Source organism: Lynx canadensis, chromosome A1 (assembly GCF_007474595.2).
Source record: "Lynx canadensis isolate LIC74 chromosome A1, mLynCan4.pri.v2, whole genome shotgun sequence".
In the NCBI taxonomy this organism is placed as follows: Eukaryota; Metazoa; Chordata; class Mammalia; order Carnivora; family Felidae; genus Lynx; species Lynx canadensis.
In genome coordinates, this window is record NC_044303.2 from 193,372,431 (window position 1) to 193,394,010 (window position 21,580).

Consider the following 21,580-nt stretch of genomic DNA (forward strand, 5'->3'; position numbering starts at 1 on the left):
GCTCCCACGGACAGCTAAGACTCCCCACCTGCAATGCCCCCAAAATGCCCCCTGAAAAGTCACCCTCCACACAAGGAAGTGGAATGGGAGTGGGGTGGAGAGGAGGGCAACCACACTGTCAATTTTGATGCCGTTTAAAGTTTCAGAGTTAGTATTTATTACTTCTGGTTAACTAGTAAGATGAAGACAAACATTCACTGTGGGCACCTGTGTGGCTCAGTGGGTTAAGCGCCCGACTCTTGATTTCTACTCAGGTCATGATCTCATGGTTCATGAGCTTGAGCCCCACGTGGGGCTCGCACTGACGGCACAGACCCTGCTTGGGATTCTCTCTGCCCCTCCCCTGCATGCATGCGCTCTCTCTCAAAAAACAAAAAAACTAAACTTAAAAAATACATATTTATTGCATTTTATTCCCTTTCATTCTGAGGACAGAGGTGTGCTAAAGTGGCACTAATGGCAGATGTGAAAGTCTCAGGCTTGGCTGGGCAAGGGACTTCATCCCATGAGGGCTCGGGGACCTCCACAAGCACAACCCAGTCAGCTAACCCCGTCATGAGCACGTGACTTGCCTGGGGCCTTTGTTAAAACACAGAGCTGATTGAGTAGACAGTTGGCAGGTGGGGGGGCGGAGATTCTTCATGTCTAACAAGCATTCAGATGATGGACGAACTCTAAATAGCAAGCCTTTACTATAGGTAAAGACACGCCAGTCCATATCCTGTGAAAAATAAGTTTTGAGACATTTGAACATTGAGATCTTTATATGAAGATCCATATTACCAGCTCCTCTTGTGAAATCTCAAGAACTGGGCCCACAGGGCTGGCATCCCCAGATGGCAACGAGTTGCCGGAGCAGAGTGGTGGCTGCCCTCAGGAGGGACGTGAGTTCCCCGGCTGCCCCTGCGGGCATGTCAACCTGCAGCCCTCCAGCCAGGCTACTCAAGGCCTTCGCTTTATACGTGGATAACTGCAGACCCAGACTGAAGCTCCTTGCTCAGCGTGTCGGGCTCGCTGTGCAGCATTCAGGCTCCACACTCCGGCCTTCGGACCCCTCAATCTCTTTCCACATGAGTGGGAGAGCAGGAATAAACTTCTGTGACCTAAACTTACTCGACGTGCACTGGGATGGGAAGGGGGAATGTAGGAGCTAGTAGTTAGAGTCTGGAGGAAAAACTGCTGGCAACAATTGCTGTAACTACACAGCCAGGGGCCAAATACAGAAGTGAAAGCATCTGAATTCCATGTGGACGGTCAAGGAGAACAACAGAATGTGTCTCTTGTTATTCATTCAGATCGTTTATTAAGAGTGAAAGTCGGGCCGTCCCATCCGTGTGATATTGCAACATGAAAAGTCACGTACATACTAAGGAGACCCCACAGAATGGAGAGCCTTTCAACAGTACAGAGCCATAGATTACAAAATTAAAATACAAGTGATCCCCCAAATTTGGCAGGAAACAAGTACAGTATGAGGAGGCCTGGAATGGAAGGGCACTTGCTTTTTGATAAGGCAGTTACAAAATGGAGAACAAACCCACACCCTGAAAACATTCTGATGGGCATAATGGAGAGGAGACACGTAAAACAGGGGTCCTGTATGACCCTCCGCCATTGGCGAAGATGCATTCATGGAGTGAGAGCAACCGGAGGGTTTGTGGTTTAAGACGCAAGCCAGGTGAAATAACTGATTGCAGACATTTCTACCTTAAGAAGAGGTTCCACCTTGCCCCAGACTAGACTCCATCTCAAAACATCAGATCAACTTGACCCAACCTTGAACTTGGGAACAGTCTGCAATAAAATGAAGGGACTAAAAAGGCACCCCCAAACACCGTGCTTTCCAGGCCATGACCTTGAGTTTACTTTTGTCCTTCAGTTCAACTGCCTAGCCCAGTAACAGGGGCCGGGAGGCTGGGAATCACAGGGCGTCAGAGCTGTGTCTGTCCGAGTCAGGGCCATCTGAGTGACACAACCCCAGAGGACCACATGAAAGGCAGAAGCCTGACCAACAGATCACAGAGCAAGCCCATTTTGTGAGAACTTAGATTCTAGGGCAACACTATGTCTCCCGCAAGGGCTTCTGAATCACAGTCTTAAGTCATAAGCTAGAACTGTTCTCCCCTCACATTCATTGTGCAAACTCAGCTGACTGCTTTCCTAATCATTTCACACGACCTTGAGCAGCTCAGCATGGTGGTTCACAGCCCTGAAGAGATGGCCTTGGGAACCTCTCTGCTCAGTGGCCAGGTCTCAAGAATCTGAAGGCAGTTACATTAGACAGGATTTGAGTCCTGTGCAAGTCAGAGAGCGAGCAGAGCTCTGGACAGGTCAGGAGGATGAGATGTTAGTCCAGACAGTGCCATGTGACTTGGGCAAGTTGATCTGAATTTTAGTCTCCTGTCTTTAAAATGAATGAGGGCGCACCAGCAACCTTAAAGGACTTTCCAGCTTGAAAGTATGGCACTTCTAGGACACAGAGACATGTGGTGTACCCCTCCCCTCAAGGTATCCTAAGCTTCATTTGCTCAATAAAAACGTGTGAAGAACTTGCAGAAATTTTAAGGTACAAGCCCTCAGTAGCCGTGGAAACTTTACACTCCACAGGGAGCAGTGTTTTACAATCTTCTAGCTAAAACTCTTCCTGAGTGATGTGAGCATCCGTTTTTGTGTGGCAAGCATGGAACCAGGGTCTCACCCCTTCTTAGGTTATTTATCAGGCTGATAGCATCCCTTCCTCTCTTGACCCCTCCGTTAGCTTCAGCGGCAATGAGTATAAACAGGCTGATGGGGTTTCCGCAACATCCTTCAACAAGGAACTAAATGGACCAATGCTGAGGGGGAAGGACAGTCAGCACACCAAAGTGTCCATCTGCCAGCTGCTCCTTTCCAAAAGATGGCTGCTAGGCCATGGGACAGTGCCAGCGATTGGGTCCTTGGCCAAGATGAACAACTTGTTCCACATGGCCCCTACTGGGGACAGACTAAGATGGAAATTACAGAGAACACAGAAAAGCCAGAGGTTTACAAAGATACAGCAGGCTTCCCCAGGAGGTAGTGAGTTCCCTGTCCTCAGAGATGTTTAAACCCAGACTGCTCAAATCCTTGGTGGGACAGTTGTAGGCAGAATGTCAGCACCTGTGGGGAGACCGGACTGATGACTTAAAGACCCTTTCCCTACTTTTGGATCTCACCATTATAAGGACTGAGAGCCTTTAGGGGACTTCCATGAAGCAACTTTGCTGGGATCCACGGTCTGGACAGCCTACTTCAACAGACAAGGGCTCCCGAGTAAGTCCCCTCTCCTACTTTCTCCCTCGTCTACCAGCTGGTTGTCCTGCAGGATATTAACCAAGAAGTTCCCACAAAATAAGCAGCGGAAATGCCAAGGTTAGATGTGACATTCCAGCTGCAAACAATTATTAATATCTGTTCCCTGGAAGGCTAGCAGTGAATATTTAGCTATGTCAGGAACATCTACCAACTTGGCGGCTCTAACACATAAGTGAAATTCCTTGTCATTTTACAATGCCAATCTTGAAGCCTTTGGTTTCAATCTTTCATGGGATTCAGCTACGATCTTTTTCACATGCTGTTGCCAACCTAAGAGTGTGTTTGCTGAAATAAGAAGTTTGTCCATTTGTTTTTTTAAAACCCTAAATCAGAGCGACATGAGTGGCAGGATGCTGACATTTCCACGTGACAGCCTTCAGCGCATATGAAAGAACCACACCAGGGTGGACCGAGGCAGGCACCATACTCTTTAAGAAGACAACGTCCGCTCTGGATTTCACGTTCCAGTTTTGCCCAGGAGCACCAAGAGGAGAGAAGGCAATGTTGCAACATTACAGGTGGAGAGAAGCGCAAGAGTCCTTGGCAGGTGCGTAAAAATGTAGGCAGCCAAGATGAACACTGCTTTCCCCAAACCCCACTCCTTTGGAGGGCCCCGCCATTTCCCATAGGCAGAAGCCTCCTGCGCACAGATCAAGCCATGGGAAACTGCAGAAGAGGCTAAGGCAAGCGGCTTAGTGGTTTGATGAAAGAACAGATTTCTGCACACATGAGAAACGTCAGTTCAGATAGCTTTGTCTTTTCTCTCATCTGACACGTTTTCAAAGGGTGAAAAGATACCCACGACCTCCATTTTCCAAAAGCACCTCTTCCGAGGAGAGGCGGCACAGCGTCTGGCCGAAGGTGCGAGTCTCCCCGGGGTTCTGGCTGGAACCAGAGCGCGCTTACCGATACACGTGAACAGATGGATCCTAACACCACAGCTTCTTGTACAGAAACGTACTGCTGTCTCTCCCCACTGGGAAACGGACCTGCTGTTCAAGAAACAGTGACAGGATCTACACATCTGCAATTTTCACTTACACATCAGAAAGGTACACTTTCTCGACAAGAGATGGACCTTTCCAGACAGAGGGTTACCAGTGCCTTAACCTCTAGGCCTATCTGGCCCCCCAAACTGCAGCCTGATGAGAAAACACTCCCCTTGACAAGGGGGGGGTGCTTGGTGTTTGATGCCTCCAAAGCCTTTCTAACTCAGCCTCTTAGGAAAAAACCCATACAAACCACATAACCTTTGAGCCTTCCTGATGTCCACACACCAACATCTTTCAGCTACACGCAGTACGACAATCTCTACATACTGAATCTGAATGACTAAAAACACTCAGAGAGTACCTTGATGTGCCATCCATAGCCGGGTGTATTAAAATAAGATCCCCTCATAGTCTAGAGTATGCTCTATGTACATTCATTTATACATATTTAAAAAGGCTGTAATCTGCTAGACGTGCATTCTGAACACTGGTGAAAATTTGCTGCAATGGAACACACTGCATTTTAGTGACAGGGTGGCCTGTCCCCGGTCCACAGAGAGCATGGCCCTCTGCCTCACAGAGCGGAGACCTTCAGAAAGTGCACCACCCTGCTTAGTGGGGTTTTGTTCTGACTTCTCTGTGCGGATGCCCAGAGTAAGCCATCTGTGGGACATTAAAACTTTCTGCCGGGCCAGGCCATCCACGGCTCCTTTTACAATTTAAGGCTTAAGAAAGAACTCACAATTGAAACTGAGTAAGAAAATGATACTTTTGACCACAGTACATGTCAAGACGGTCAGAAATTAGAATCCAAGTCCTTTTCTTCTCTTTTTCTCCCAGCCCCTATTCACATCCTTTGTCCCCTAATACACTGATTAGAAACTTTTTCAAAAGCATATTTTTGGGTATAAAGCTTTGCTTTCAAAGGAGACTTTGGCTCTGATATAAGAAGATAGAGGAATCTGAGGTTTTGAACATTAAAAAAACTCAGGTAATTATTCATACTTTAAAAAAAAATCATTTTAGCAATCTTTTCCCCTAAAAGGGAGGCAAACTGCTCAGAAAAATGAACAATGGCACTGACCTTTGCGAATAGCTCAAACTCATGATTTGCTGGTGACCCCAAGCCCAGGGAGTCAAGGCCAGTCAGACTTTTTGTCCCAGAACTGGACTTATGAGCAGGAATTACATGATCCTTGGCAGCTTTCTTGGTGGTTGTGAACTAAGGATTCGTACTTCTGAAAACACAGGCCCCAGATCACTAAATATCTCCGTCTGTCAAAGCATTTATGGCCTAGAATGACTGAAGTCATAATTTGTTAACTTCACCCCAAAAAGTAAAGCACAGATGGTGTGCAGAGGGCTGCGTCTCCTGTGAGGGTCTCTGCATTAGTGTTTCTGGAACCTCCATGAACAGAGCTAGGCACATGCACTTGCCCTCAAATCCTCTTGTGATGAGAAACCTCCTGCTGGTGCATCAGGACTTCCTCCGTACTCTAGAAGTTAAGTGGTGAGCAACAGAAATGGCAGGGATCTCATTACCTAGAGGTGTGAAGCAGATGTTATGAGGCCGGAACGGTCAGTGACAGTGCAACTAGCCAACAGATACTGCTCGAGTGCCTACTGTGTGCAAGGCAAGGCATGGGACCAGTGAGGAGGACCGCTGTCAAACTGATGTGCTGCTAAATGACAAAGCTCGCAACAAAGCGGGGGCACGTCTGTCTGTTCCTGGGTCTACCGCTCCTCAAGCTGGCTGGGCCTCACTGCTATCCCAGTGCCACCTCTCACACAAGGCAGAGTGGTATTACAAGGTGAGTACCGAAATATTTTTTATCCCACACTTCCAGTAGAATTGGCTTAGTGCTTTGTTAAATGCTACAATACATAGTCTCTCAATCTCATTATGGCCTTGTTCTTTCAGTCCAGCAGTTGCCTTAAAAGAAAGTCTTTGTATAACATGCTGACTCATGAGAATATGATTCTCCTGACCGAAAAGATTTACAGTATTCATCATTCAAACTTCTTTATTTACAATAAAATTTAACAGTCTTTATGGGCCTAAACGTGGCAGATATCACCTGTGCATTAAGCATCATACTTTGTTCCTTGATGCGCTTCTTCCTCACTCAAGCTGCTTGCCGCCCTCCGATTTCTGGTCCAGTCTACTCTTGTTACTCTTCACCATGTAGATGAAGTAGGCGAGGGTCTCTTTTTCATTCACAGGTATGTTCCTGAAGTGTCGGCTGACAGTCTACATGGGGGAAAAAAACCAGAGTCCATTAAAGCATGCATAAATCAGGGCCACAAAATCTGAACTGTGCCATAGAGGCAGTAGGACTTAGCTTCCAGAGCTAGGGAGGGGATTACGATCCCTGCAGAACTTCCTGCAGTGCTATAGAGCTCAGAATGCCCTTCTTCTCCAGGGGTCTGCGGGATTTGGTTTCCAGGCCTCCAAAAGCAGCCCTTTAACCCACAACACTCGAAAAGTGCAGTTCTATTTCAGTGGCAGCCAACTGTCCATCATGGCAAAAAGTCAAGGTCATCCCCATGGAGGAACAGGTTGCGACTGCTCTGCTTGGCCAGCTGCTACCATCTCCAGCTCTCAGGCCCTGGGACTGGGCAGAAAAGTGTCTTTTTAAAATTGTGTCAAATGAGGGGCGCCTGGGTGGCTGGGTTGGTTGATCTTGGCTCAGGTCATGACCTCACGATTCTTGAGTTCAAGCCCTACATCGGGCTCCCTGCTGACAGTGTGGGGCCTGCTTGGGATTCTGTCTCTCCCTCTCTCTTTGCTCCTCCCCTGTTCATGCGAATGCACGCTCTCTCTCTCTCAAAATAAACAGACATTAAGAATAAAGTAAAATTGTGTCAAATGAATAGCCAGTTGCTCAGATGTAAGTGTTTGACCCAAGAATTCACCTAAATAGAACTGCCTCTTGAAAGACACATCACATTTGAAGAATAATCTGTCATTCACTATGCAGTCCTGACATTTGGCTTTATTTTATAAGTCCTGAGAATGCAGGTCTCCTCTTGCCCCACCTCATCCCATCCCTTTCACCAGGGTGAATGCTGGAAATGGGTAACATTACCTTAAAGGGGTAAGTCTTGTGCACTATGTTTTATCTAGATGCTGAAGAAGTTTAAAGTAAAAATGATAGATCAGCAAGAAACCCCTAAAGAAAAGATCAAAAACCTATGGGGCTGTGAACTTTTAAGGAAATTTCTGATTGGATTGAGGGGGCTAGGACTGATGAAAAAAAAGTCAGAGAACTAGCACTAAAGAGTGGTCATCTCTGGATGGTAGATTATATTTTTCTTTTTTTTCATTTTCCCACTTTTCTACAACGGGCAGAAAAGCACATTACGAAAAGCGTGATGAGAGGTCCTCACACAAATGCCAATCGGACAGAAGTATCAAACCAGGCTGTCAATATTTTAAAACAATGGCCAACAGACCATTCTCCGCCCCCTCCTCCAAATTGTATTCAGAGCTCAGGATAGGAGAAAAATTTCTTGGGTTCCATTCATTAGAATAAATGCTTCCATTACCAACATCAGAGTAGAAGAAATCAAGGAAAAAAAACTAAAGAAAAAAATAGCTCCTAAAGAACATGAGCAAAGGTTTTGGGGTGATTAATCTGACACACCTGATGTGCAGAAAGGACCATATCTATAAAGAATCTTACAAAACAAGATTCAAACAAATGAACAAACAAAAGCACACTCAGGACTTAGGATCAGGAGTCTTGAGATTCCAGGCTCAATTCTGCCATGAACTTGCTGTGTGATTTTAAATAAGTCATTTCCTCTCTCTGTGCCATGGTTTCTGTGATAGAAACTGGGCCTTTCCAGGTAAAGCTGTGGGATTTTGGATTGTACAAAAGAGGGACTAGGAAGTTGTTTCCAGAGCTGTGGAGGGCATTATGATCAACAGACACACATAGCGGTAGGGGGAACCAAGGTCACCGACAGAAGCACACTTCTGGCTTTCTTTTCACAGTGCAATTTGTCCACTTACTTCTGCTAACTGGGCCTTATTGAAGCCTGGTCTGGTCTGCAATTTGTAGTGTCGTTTATAACGCCGTAGAGTGTTCACCTGCAGCTGGAACAGGTCAACCTGGAGAGAAGAGGAGAAACACATTATCCATCACCTGATTAGGCATGACTCACCAGGAGTGCACTATGTGCCCAGCACTACTCTAGGAGGGGCAGGGGTGAAGAGAACTACAGAAACATCTTAGAAATGATCCACTGAGGACTAATAACTTGCTGGGAGGACAAAAAACAAAACAAAACAAACAAAACCAAAAACAGTGGAAACACAGTTCTGGCTGGGAAAGGGTGGTCTCAGGGGGCTCACGGAGGCAGTGAAACTGAAGCAAAGGAGAGCAGGGTTTAGAAAGATGGTAAGGACGGGGCTAGTGTAGGGAATGAGAGAGAATACCACGAGTACAGAGAGTCATGAGAGGAAGTCATGAGAGGAAGAGGGGTCATAGGCATTAGTGACAGGTTTAAAAGGTGGGACTGGAGGGCAGCAGGTCTCGAAAAGCAGGAGCTACCATAGGTAGTAGAGGGTGTTGTTCCAGAAAGATGTGTCTAGTGGGGGCTTGTAGGGAAGACTGGTGGGGGGGGGTGCGGGGGGGGATGCGGTAGCAGGGATCAGAAATGAGATACTCGAATTGAGCTTTGGAGGCTGGTGATACTAGAGGGGGACACTAAGCATGGACAGCAAAGGTGAACCCAGACAGGCATCCTGGAGGACGACAGGCCACAGCTTGGCAGCAGACTGGATGGGGGGCATGAAGAAGGACAGTGGGAAATACTGCTGTTCTCAAAGAGTTCTTCCCTAGGCTGAGCCTTCAGGTATCAGAACCCCCAACAACTCTTCAGGGAAAACTGAAAAGCTACTGTAGCTAATGTACAAATCAGCAGGTTAGGTTGGGGTCTCTGCAGGCGGCTGGATGACAGAGGGAAGGACCCCCCCTTTTTTTCTAACACAGGAAGAGAGGAAAGCTTCACAGTCATGAGATATTGAAGGCCCAGAAAGCTGGGCTGCTTTACCTGCCTCTAAAAGAGATGTTCTTGCTTCGGGCAGGTGGAGAGCACTTAAAAAACAAAATGAATGATCAATATGAGGGACCAAAGTCCTTCATTCTTTTCAAAACATTCCTCAAACCTTTTTTTTTTTTTTTGTAAAAAGCATTGAAATTGAATACATCCATTTCTTTATAAAATAATAATACTAACGCTAAAGGCGACAGAAAAATACTATAAACCAATGCTAGAAAAAGGGACACCGAGAGGGGCAGGGGAAAGGACCATATTTCCAAAGGGTTTCTCCACATCTGCAGACAAAGGCCCGCCTACTCTTTCTATTCCTACGCAGTCATTTCCACTCTGAGTGCTAACAGGCAGTTGCCTTATGAAATATTCATGTGTCAAATATTCAACGTACATTACCAACGGTTCTTCTTCTGCTGAGTCTTAAGTGAAAACAACTTAGATAGAAAGAAAAGCCAATACTGCTTCCTCCTGCAGGCTTGCGCAGGAGGCACTGGCACCTTGAAGGTTTGAGGAGTCTCAGTCTCATCGTCTAGTGCAATGGTTCTCCACAAGGGATGCTTTTGCCCACCCCCAGCCCGACCCCCGCCCCACCAGAGGACACCTGCTAATGTCTGAAGACATTTTTTGATTGTCACTACTGTGGCGACTGGCATCTAATGGGTAGAATCTGGGGATGCGGCTAAACATCCAATGATGTCAGGGACAGCCCTGACAGCAAAGGCTTATCTGGCCCCAATGTCAGCAGTGCCAGGGGTGAGAAACCATATAGCTGACTTTGGAATGGCTCCTTGGGAACAAGCCTGGACCAGGGATCAGAGCGACGGAAATCAGAGCTGGTATGCATTGACAATGTCCACCTTCATTTTGCAGACGAGAAAACAGAGGGCAAGTGACTTCCCTCAATCCATATAGGCTCAGTCTCCACCTCTGAAGGCAAAAAAAAAGTTTAAAAAAGCTTGCCATTGTGGTTGTAGTTAAGAATTTATCAGGCGTTTCTTGAAGAAAGGCAGTATGGCCTACAGGAAAGGACACTGGACCAGAGCCCCCTAACTCTGTGTGTGACCTCGGGTCTCTGTGCCTGTCTGTGAAATGATGGGGCAATGAGACTAGTTGATTTCTAAGTTTTCAGCTCTCAGATTTGATATTACCATGACTCCTCTCTCTGATTCACTTTCAAACAAACCACAGCAAAACAAAGGGGACTAAAATTATTTCTGAATACACCAGTAGACCAGGCCAGAGATAACGATCACATTAGAATCCATTCTCCCAGCTTTCTCAAGCTGATCCTTTTGACCTTTACCTCAGGAATGTCAGTGTCGTGCTCAGGAGAATCTCCGCCATCGTCACTTGTCTTCCTCTTCCTTTTATTTCGTACACTCTGGATGAAATTTTTGTGGAAGTCGCAGATATACAGGTGCCTTACCTGATGGGAAGCAAATTAAAGTGAGAGTTGCCGATTCCATGGAAACAGCAACAGGTATCTACCAAATTATGGGGTTCTCGCCACTGCAAGGCACTGAAGAGACAGAAGGAAGAATAAGACGTAGGCCCTAATTTCTAGAGGTTTTATGTTGGGTTGCAGAAGAAAAAACCCACAAGAGACACGAACATTACTATCACACTGGGCGGCAGATCATAAACTAAGTCCTCACTGAAGGCTAGAGACAATAAATGGTACGGATTCAGCCACAGAAGACATGCCTGTGGCTGGGACAGTCAGTGCAGAGGTCCCTGACTACAAGGGAGGATTTAGAGGTAGATAGGAAGCATTCCAGATGGGAAGAAGAGCCAAGACTTAGAGTCTCAAACACGGCTGACAAGAAGGCGTGAGGGAGGCAGCCCAGGGTAGACAGTGTCAGTGAGGTGGAGATAACGGCCCACACGGGAGCACAATGAGAGTTCGGGGGTGGGGGCTACGAGAACAGCTTAGACTTTCCTTAAGACAGAGTCCCCCAAGGTTTTGGAAGCAGGGAGTGATGTGACATTTTCAGACCTGTAGGAGTTATGAATTTACAATGGGCTGGAAGGCACTGTCTCAGGAAGGAGGAGAGGAGGAAGGATGGGGCTGTGGCGACGGCAGACAGGACTTCCTATTTTCACACGGACAACAGCTACTACTGTAGGATGACGTCTCTCTGAAAAACTTGATTTCTGTGTATCAGAATTATACTTCTTGCATCAGCACACCTCTGGTCCACAAAGCGAAGTGGAAAGGTGCAGAGATTCTCATTCTCCCAGAAGCCGTGGGAAGAAGGTGGATGCTACTGCTGATTTTTGAATGCAGGCTGGAGGCATAATAGTAAGTGAAGGCAGCAACAGCAGCTAAGTAGTAACGTGTTTTTACTGAAGAATGTAAGTGCCAGGGTTGGCTGGAGGAGACACTCAAAAACCTAACACACTAAATGCCTGTGTAAATGACTTGGGGTTGTTGACACTGAGGCAGATGTCACACAAATGTTCTTGAGGGACTTCTGAATTTGAGTTTATTCCTTCCTTTTTTTTTTTTCTTTCTTTTAAGTAGGCTCGGTGCCAGCATAGGGCTTGAACTCACAACCCTGAGATTGAGAGTTGCATGTTCTACCAAATGAGCCAGCCAGGAACCTCTGTTCCTTAAATTCTTTTTTTTTTATTTTTGATTTTTTAAATGTTTATTTTATTATTTTTTAAAATTTATTTGTTCTTATTTTATTTTTGAGGGAGGGGTGGAGGGACACAGAGAGAGAATCCTAAGCAGGCTCTGCACTGTCAGCACAGAACCCGATTTGGGGCTCGAACTCACGAACTGTGAGATCATGACCTGAGCTGAAATCAAAAGTCAGATGCTTAACTGACTGAGCAACCCATGCACTCCTAATTCATTCATTCTTTCTTTCTTTCTTTCTTTCTTTCTTTCTTTCTTTCTTATTCTTTCTTATCTTTTCTTTCTTTCTTTTTCTTTCTTTCCTTTCTTTCTCTCTCATCTCGTCCTCCTCCCTCTTTCTTTCTTTCTTTCTTTTTTTAATTTTTAAGCTTACTTACTTATTTGAGAGAGCGAGAGTGAGCATGAGCATGGGAGGGGCAGAGAAGAGAGGGAGAGAGAAAATCCCCAGCAGGCCCCGACGCAGGGCTGGAACTCATGAACCATGAGATCATGACCTGAGCTGAAATCAAAAGTTGGACGCTCAACAGACTGAGCCACCCAGTCGCCCTATTCCTTAAATTCTTAAAGATAAAAGTAAGCTGACAGGAAACCAACATCAATTAATTCAGGTCTTTTCACGGAGAAAATAATGAAAATCGCTTTGCAGTCAGATGAACGATCACTTTCATGTGGTTGGGTTGGGGAGTCATGAGTACTTTTCAGTTTAGATTGTGACCATATCTTGCAGACAGCAGGTGTTCAGTAAGTGCAGTCGCACCAACAGAGGCGACCCTCGCATCTAAAAACAGCTTAGGCCAGCAAAAGCCACCAGTTACAAATGGTTACAAATTGGAGTAGCTTTGCCAGAGTCAACTCTGTCAAAGGACTTTCAGTTACAGCATGTCGCTGTCCCAAAGAATCCCTCCCGGTTGATGTATGGACCACGGGACAAGGTTTTATCAGGGAAGAAAGCACACTCACACCCTACTGTCCATCCCTGATAGGAAGCTGGCCCTCATGTTAGCTAGTTCCATGTGTAAACTCTGAGATTAAGCAGCTTCTCAAATTCACAGAGTGCCACACTTGGTAGAACAGGCCGCAGAGGTGATTTCCCGAGCTGTGGCTGGAAGATTTCAGGTCAGGACACTAGAATAATGGAATCCTGGATGGAAGAGAACTTAGCAATCACCCGTGTAACCCCGCTGGCCCTGATCTCATTTTCTACAGAGAGAAACAGAAGCCACACAGATGGAGTTATGATCTGGCCAAGGTCACTCAGACCTTCTGATCCCTCACACAGGTCCTTTCCTACCCCAACATTTTCTTTATACTGTTCTCAACTTCACTTTTCTCCAGAATAAAGCAGAAATATGTCAATTGGAGGAATGTTTGAAAACATGTTATATGTTAATAACTCATAGAACACTGCCAATGTCTACATCAAATGAATTTAAACTGCCTGAGTTGGACTTTTGGTGCTATTATTTTATTTATTTTTTTTATTTATTTTTTTTTAATTTTTTTTTTTTCAACGTTTTTTATTTATTTTTGGGACAGAGAGAGACAGAGCATGAACGGGGGAGGGGCAGAGAGAGAGGGAGACACAGAATCGGAAACAGGCTCCAGGCTCTGAGCCATCAGCCCAGAGCCCGACGCGGGGCTCGAACTCACAGACCGCGAGATCGTGACCTGGCTGAAGTCGGACGCTCACCGACTGCGCCACCCAGGCGCCCGGTGCTATTTTTTAAAAGGTTCTCTGCTAGACCCTTTTACAAGATAAATAGTCATTATTTCTCCTTAACCATTTTGAAGTACATACTGGTTTTCAAAAATTTCAGAGCTCAGTGACCTTTGGGGGCTACGGGTTGAGGAAGGAGGGTGCTAGCAAAGGCTCTAGTGTTTTTCTTTTCCGTTTCCCTTTCTGCAACAGCTAAAATTTCTTGTAACACAGCAGTTACTTAGAATTGAATTCCTGCCCAAGCCTGTGAGAATGAAATAGAATCCCCTTCAGAAATAATGATTGTACACCACCACCTTGAAACAAGTTGTGAGTGATTCCATCTTGAAACACTACTCCTCCAGAAGCATTACTTTGGGGGAACTCTGGTGCCAGGCTCAGGATGCCTCTTTTGTAGACAGTGTGTGTGAAAACACCAACGTAGCTCAACACAGGTTTTCCAGTGGGGTCACTGGGTAAATGGAGCCCCCCGGTGGCAGCATCACAATTGTTCAGATGTCATGGCATCCAAGGGTTTAAAAGAACAGGAAATTTCTTTTTTTAAGGACTGGAAAAATATTATTATTATAAGCTTCTCAAGTAAAGTTGCCCAACCACCTACACAAAAGGTAGGCAGTGTTTCCAAGAGGATGAATTCACTGCTGTCTTAGGATTAGGCATTTCACTTCAGCGTGTGTCCTAATCTGGATCTCTAGCCAATTGTTTGCCCTCAGATGAATTTCTTTCATCCATCCATCCATTCATACAGATTTGTAATAAGAAAAGCCATTAACTCACTCCCAGCCATTTTTTAAAATAGCATCTTTACATTCAAGAGTTGCAAATATGTATTGTAATTGTTAACTTAAAAAAAAAACTTGGGGGTGGGAGGGAAGAGCCTGGAGAAAAGGGCAGGGAAGATATTTACTTATTAAGACTTAATCAAGGCTTATGCATGGTGCTTGGAAGTAATCAGATAATGGGTTTTTAATTAACCAGCCTCTCAGTCACTGTGACACTTTGGGCACTGTCCTTTCCTATCTCTGGGCCTCAGTTTCAGCTGCAAAACCCAAAGTAAAAAAGTGGTTGCCCTTTCAGTTTAACAAGCAATCTATGATTTTCCCCCAACAGTGGAATTTTGGTCCTAAAAAAGAACGGATGTTAACCACCTGAACTTAGCTTGTCTACCAGAATATTAAAACCCCCCTTAACTCATTTCCAATTCCTAATCACAAGGCAGCCACTTAAGGCTTGCAGCAACAGATGTCAAACTAAAAAGTTCTTAATTGGTGACAATAGGCACATCTTAGAATTGGTTAACTAGAAGTGGTGAAATCACACAGGAAAAGTTTCCCTATAATTAGGCACAAAACACAGGGTGATTCTAATCAAATTTAAAGCCCCCTTCCCTAAGAAGTTACCCCTAAGAAAACTGATATTCTTCCTCCTGGTCACTTGGACTGCAGGAACCGCCTCCCAAGACCTGGTCTTGGCCTTATTTCTGCCACATCCTTGAAAAATCCCATTTCCCCACAGCTGCATGCAAAGCAGCGAGCTCGATGACCCTCTGCAGAAGCCGAGGCCGCGGCAGGGGGGAAGTAACTGCCACCTTTCCATCTCTGAAGGAATACATGGTTCCGAGAAGAGAGAAGTTAAAGAGAGCTGGGCCCCTTCATCGCCCCCTCCCCAACACTTCTCCTTCGTCGGCCAACAATATTAACCCATGTCTCCCCTGCTCTAAATCAACACAACAAGCCCTAAACTGTTGTCAAATCTCCCCAGGAAGGAGAGGTCCTCGGAGCCCCCTTCCCCCCGCCCCCCGCCGCCCCCAATCTCCCGGATTTGGGCAGAATCCCAGTCGGAGCCTGTCTGCGCTGAAGCGGCCTTTGAAATCCCGAGTGCAACTCCCCACCCAGTTTGCAGATAAAGGGCGGCGAGGCCCAGGGCGGGGAGGGCCCCCGGGGTCCGGCCCTCAGCCGGGGACAGCGGCCGGAGGACGGCGGCGCGCGGGGACCCAGCCGGGGACAGGGGCAGGGGCAGGGGCGGACTCACGCTCTTGTCGATGTCCAGCTTGAGTTTCTTCTGCGAGATGCTCTTCTGGACCCTCTTGCTGAAGGAGGCGTTGCCCGCGGGCCGGACGCAGCGCTCGCCGTCCTCGATGAGGCAGCAGCTCTGGCCGTAGCCCGGGGCGGCGGCGGGGGCGGCGGGGGGCCCTTCGCGGCTGTCCTCCTCCGTGCTAAAGCCGTTCATCTCCCCGCCCCGGGCCGGCCCCTCTGCGGGAGGATCCCCAGTAGGCCACTCCGCGGCCGCGCGCCCCGCGGGGCAGGTCGCCGAGGCCCCCGCACCCGAGGGTCCCGTAGTCCGTCTCCAGACCAGGCGCTGCCCTGCCCCGCGCCCAGGAGGCCCGGCTCTGCTCCGCTGCGCTCCGGCTCCTTCGGCCCCTGGCCCCGAGCCTCCGGAAAGCCCCTTCCTCCCCGCTCGAGGCCCCGGGGTCGGCTCCCGCGGCTCGCAGGGCCCCGCCGGGGGTCACCCGGAGGCCCTTCTGCCGGGGGCCCAGAACCGTTACCCTTCGGCGGGGGCGTCCGGGAGGGCGTCCCAGGAAGCAGCCGCTCCCTGGGGACTCCGGGCCCGGCTTGCCAGGGGGTTTCGAGGGCCCCCGCCGGCTCCCGCCTTCTTTCGGCTGCGGGGCAAACTCGCCGCCGGGCAGCTCCGCCGGGGTGGCACGGCCTCCCCGCGCGGGACCCGGCCTCGAACCCGCGGCGCCCGGGCCCCGGGGCGCGTCCGGCTCGCTCCACCCCTGCAGCCGCTCGGCTGCGCCCCGAGTCCCGCGGCAGCCCCTGGGCCACCCGGCCGCCGCCCGCCCAACACACCGCACCACAACAGTTCGCTCCCCCGCCCTCCGCGGGACAGCGGAAGTCCCGCCTCCGCGCGGCCATTGGCCTCGTTCGCTCTGTGGGCGGGGCCCCTGCCGCCGCTGGCGCACCCCATTGGGCGCCTCCGCCGCCAGTCCCCGGCGCCTGGCTACTTCCTGGACTCTGCTGGGATGGGTTCAAAGTAGAGAAAGTGGAAGAGGGAAGAGTTACCCGGGTGCGGGAGGGGAACCGGGCCGCAGACTCTTCAGGCTCGGGGAGGGATAGTGAGCAGGGGCCTGGCTGGACGGAGGGCCAGATTCCGGGAACGGAGGAGCACAATCGGGGGCGTACTGAAGTGTAGACGTGGGCGGGGGCGCCGAGGGACAAACATAGGGAGGGGCATTGAGGGGGTACCTGACGAGGATAGAGGTTCTGTCATGAGAACGTAAAAACCGCAGGACCAGGGCCAGAGGACCCGCAGACCGATGGGAGATAGGGTGGATGAAACAGCACAGAAAGCCAGGCATGGCGGGAAAGACTGAGGGACAAGCCGGTACAGATACGTGGAAAGACGTGCAGAGGAGATGATGGGGGTCTGATGGCGGGTATTGCAAGGTAGTCGGATGCTGGAGGGTGGCGGAGACCTCAGACTGTAGAGACTGGGACTGGCTTGGTCGGCGCCGAAAGAGGAGAGGGAGGAAGAAAACCCCTACGGGGCTTTTGTGACCCTACGGCTGGGATGAATCGGAAGTCAGTATAACGTCTGGAGGGTGGACTGGGTGAACCGCGCGGGGAAGAGGGGACTGCGGAAGACCGGGAGAAAAGGTTGGAGTGGAGGATCAAGGGCCAGTCTCGGCATGGGGAAGGGGTTGCTGTATTTTGAGCCTTCCCTGAAGCTCTGTAAGCTGTAGCTTCTATTGCTTTAATTCTCCCGATCTATCCACGATAGCTAGCAAGCCCCTGAGCTTGGGGTTAGGTACCCAGGGCATCACACACCCAGAAGGGCCTTCGGAAAATCTAGTCTAGCACCCCTAGTCAGGCCACCTCTCTGCTGGGCAACTTGGGGACTAACAATGACCAAAGGCCCAAAGGGACTAGCCCAGGGTCATAGGGTCATGCGGTCACACAATCATTTAGGGATGGGTAGCATTGACCTGGGTGGGCGTGGGGGGTGTTCAGGGGGCGGGAGTGTTAGGTGAGCACTTGTACCTATTTTGGTAGTACTAGGTGGCTTGGCATTAAAGAGGTTTTTGGTTTGTGCCCTGATGAAAAAAGGAAAGCTACCAGTTTCCATGTTTAGGAGCAGATGCTCTGTGATCTTAAATTTTCTTCAGTGACCTTGAACGTATTTGTACCCTCTCGTCTGGTAATTTCACATGCAGAACAGCCATTTCAGGAAATTGGCCTACCAGAGAAAAATTTAAACAAGGATGTTCATTGTAGGATTATTTATAAAAGGAAAATAGAAAAAGAACCTCAAGTTCCACAAGAGAAGTGGTTAGGTAAACTACCTAACATCTTCAGAGTGAGATATTTTGCAGTTATTTATGATCTTTTCAACATTTAAGGTAGTTTCAACATCACTGTAAGTGTTTTCTATATAGAACAATTCATCATGGACTCTTCAACAAAGAATTGATGATGAGTTGGAGAAGTGCTGTATTCATGTTAACTTAAAAATGCAGGATTTAAAATTGCATATGGGATATGTGTGTACATATAAGTTAAAAAAATAAAAAAGGAAAGCAACTATTTGTGCATATGAAATCTACCAAAGTACTAATGTTCTAATAGTAATTATTATCATGGATAGTGGAAATATGGTTGATATTTTCTCCTTTTGGTCTACCTTTGCATTTTCCCCAGGAAGCAATTATTGCTTTTATAGTAGGAAAATATAGGATGAAAATTAATAGGAAAAAAGGCACAGTTTAATAGAATGCCTCACTCAGAGTTCATACATTCAGAAGTAAATTATTGAACGTATTACATATACCCATTTCAGGGTCGGCCACAAGAGAAGAATAAAACATAATCTTTACCCTAAAAGAGAGTATCTTCTAGCGGCGGGAGCTCAGACACATACCCAGAAAACAGTTGGGTGTCTATACAAGGCAGTGTGTGATGTTGGCTCCAAAGTTGACTGGTAGGGATGAGAGGTCTACATTTCCTACATATATGTTGCCCTTAGATATTTTTCAAAACAGCACTTACATCCAGTGCCAGGCTGCTACAGTACACACAGCTTCTTCGCCAGATTTTCCCCTGGCACTGCCCCTGGAGCAGGGGAGAATGGTGTCTTTTCCTTTTCCTAGATGGGTTCTGTCTCTCTGTCTCTCTGTCTGTCTGTCTGTCTCTCTATGGATTTTATTGTCAAATTGGTTTCCATACAACACCCAGTGCTCATCCCAACAGGTGCCCTCCTCAATGCCCATCACCCACTTTCCCCTCCCTCCCACTCCCCATCAACCCTCAGTTTATTCTCAGTATTTAAGAGTCTCTTATGGTTTGCCTCCTTCCCTCTCTCTAACTTTTTCCCCCCTCCCCCTCCCTCCTGGTCTTCTGTTAAGTTTCTCAGGATCCACATATGAGTGAAAACATATGGTATCTGTCTTTCTCTGCCTGACTTATTTCACTTAGCATAATACCCTCCAGTTCCATCTCTGCCTGACTTATTTCACTTAGCATAATACCCTCCAGTTCCATCCACGTTGCTACAAAAGGCCATATTTCATTCTTTCTCGTTGCCATGTAGTATTCCATTGTATATATAAACCACATCTTCTGTATCCATTTGTCAGTTGATGGACATTTAGGCTCTTTCCATAATTTGGCTATTGTTGACAGTGATGCTATAACATTGGGGTACAAGTGCCCCTATGCATCAGCACTCCTGTATCCCTTGGGTAAATTCCTAGCTGTGTGATTGCTGGGTCATAGGGTAGATCTATTAATTTTTTGAGGAACCTCCACACTGTTTTCCAGAGTGGCTGCACCAGTTTGCACTCCCACCAACAGTGCAAGAGGGTTCCCATTTCTCCACATCCTCGCCAGAATCTGTAGTCTCCTGATTTGTTCATTTTAGCCACTCTGACTGGCATGAGGTGGTACCTCAGTGTGGTTTTGATTTGTATTTCCCTGATGAGTGACATTGAGCATCTTTTCATGTGCCTGTTGTCCATCCGGATGTCTTCTTTAGAAAAGTGTCTATTCATGTCTTCTGCCTATTTCTTCACGGGATTATTTGTTTTTCGGGTGTGGAGTTTGGTGACTTCTTTACAGATTTTGGATACTAGCCCTTTATCTGACATGCCATTTGCAAATATCTTTTCCAACTCTATTGGTTGTCTTTTAGTTTTGTTGATTGTTTTTCATTTGCAGTGCAGAAGCTTTTTATCTTGATGAGGTCCCAATAGTTCATTTTTGCTTTTAATTCCTTGCCTTTGGAGATGTTCCTAGGACGGGTTCTCTATCTCAGCCCTTGGGTAGGGGATGCTCCTTATCTGCTACTCCTGAATTCTTTAGAGTTCTCTTACTGTTTTACTACTGTGCCCTGTTATAATTCATAAATCTTTATATTAGCTTTCCTTTGTTCAATTACTGTGTGATTTCTCTCTCTTAATTGGACCCGACTTATACCCTCAGTTTCTGTGTAATTTTGTGTGTGTGTGGGGGAAGGGTGGTGCACATGCTTTAACTACCATTTATAGACAATCCTATAGTCTTCTTCAAGGAATATTTTATAATCTCTCCTCCCTGTATTATGTTAGTTGGTTTCAAATATTTTTTTTTGGAAAAAATTCTGAGTTTTCTGCTGGGGGAGTAAATCTGTAACTACAGAAAGGAAATATAGTGAAATATTCAATAATGAAGAAATGAATACAGAGAGAAGCTTCTGTGATCCTTGTTTTGCTTTGTGTAGGATTTGAGATTTTTGAAATGGCAAGAGAATCTGCTTTGCTACATTATAACTTTAGGTAATTAATTTACAACAGTTCCTTAAGTGCTTGAAAGATCTTGCTTTTTAGATTTGTAAGTCTGCCCTTTGGGCATTAAAGTGTTTGAGAAAATTAGACATATTAAATTTGTAAATTGTAGTCTGAATGTCTAAGGAAATTTGATTAATTAAATCTGTAAGCCTGTTAAATGTTTAAGGAGGATTGAATCTGCTAAACTTAAGGAATTAATTCAACAGTAATCAAAGAACAAGTGAAAGTGATTGTTCTTATCTTTATATGAAAAATCACCAGATTTATAAAGGAATAACAAGATTTGTAAATTGAACATAAAGCCTTTAATAAAAGCTAGGTTTTAAAATGGCAACTTGACTCAGTAACTGTAATATTCTTTTCCATCCCCAAGTCTACCTTCAGATAATTAAAATTACAGGCTGATAACCCCCAACTCCATAGTTCTAGCTGAGGCCTCTCCTCAGAGCTCCAGAAAACAGCCTCTGGAGCTTAGATGCTCCAGAGGCATCGCAGACCAAATGTTCAAGTTAAAAGCTTCGGACAACCGAATCCGTTAACTGCAACCTGTACCACCCCTTGATCTTCTCTTCTTTCAACCCCACTCCAAGCCCACCCATCATTGAGGCACTTTCTTCTCCTTCCAATAGGTATTTAGAATCTGTCCCTTTTGCTTCGTTTCCTATGGCCAGCGGTTCAGCCCAGGCCACCATCACCTTGTGTCTAACGTGCTTTACTGGCCTATGAACTGGTCTCTAAACCCACTCTTTCCTATGGAGGCATCTATACAAACCAAACCTTGCCCCACTTCTCTTAAGCCCCTCACCAGCTTCCCAGTGCATTCTGACAGTGCTTCCTGCCATCTCTTTGCCCCCTTCCCACGCCTCAGCTCTGTTATTCTTCCTTAAGTTCCTCAGATAAGCCAGACTCCTCCCTACCTCAAGGTCTTTGCATTTGCAGTTGCCTCTACCTGGAAAGCTGTTCTGCTCGCTCCTCCCACAGCTGGCTCCATCCTCCAAGTCTTAATTTAA

The 21,580-nt window shown here is 47.0% G+C and overlaps 1 protein-coding gene across 1 annotated transcript; it reads right to left on the reverse strand.

Moving 5' to 3' along the window:
* Positions 1 to 1,286: 1,286 nt before the first annotated feature.
* On the reverse strand, positions 1,287 to 16,315 carry SAP30L (SAP30 like). Its single transcript, XM_030328723.1, has 4 exons — positions 15,782 to 16,315; positions 10,693 to 10,815; positions 8,344 to 8,442; positions 1,287 to 6,576 (listed from the first exon to the last, which is right to left on the reverse strand). The coding sequence occupies exons 1-4, from the start codon at positions 15,977 to 15,979 to the stop codon at positions 6,448 to 6,450; spliced, it is 549 nt and encodes a 182-aa protein (XP_030184583.1). The 5' UTR covers positions 15,980 to 16,315; the 3' UTR covers positions 1,287 to 6,447.
* Between the last annotated feature and the right edge of the window lie 5,265 nt (positions 16,316 to 21,580).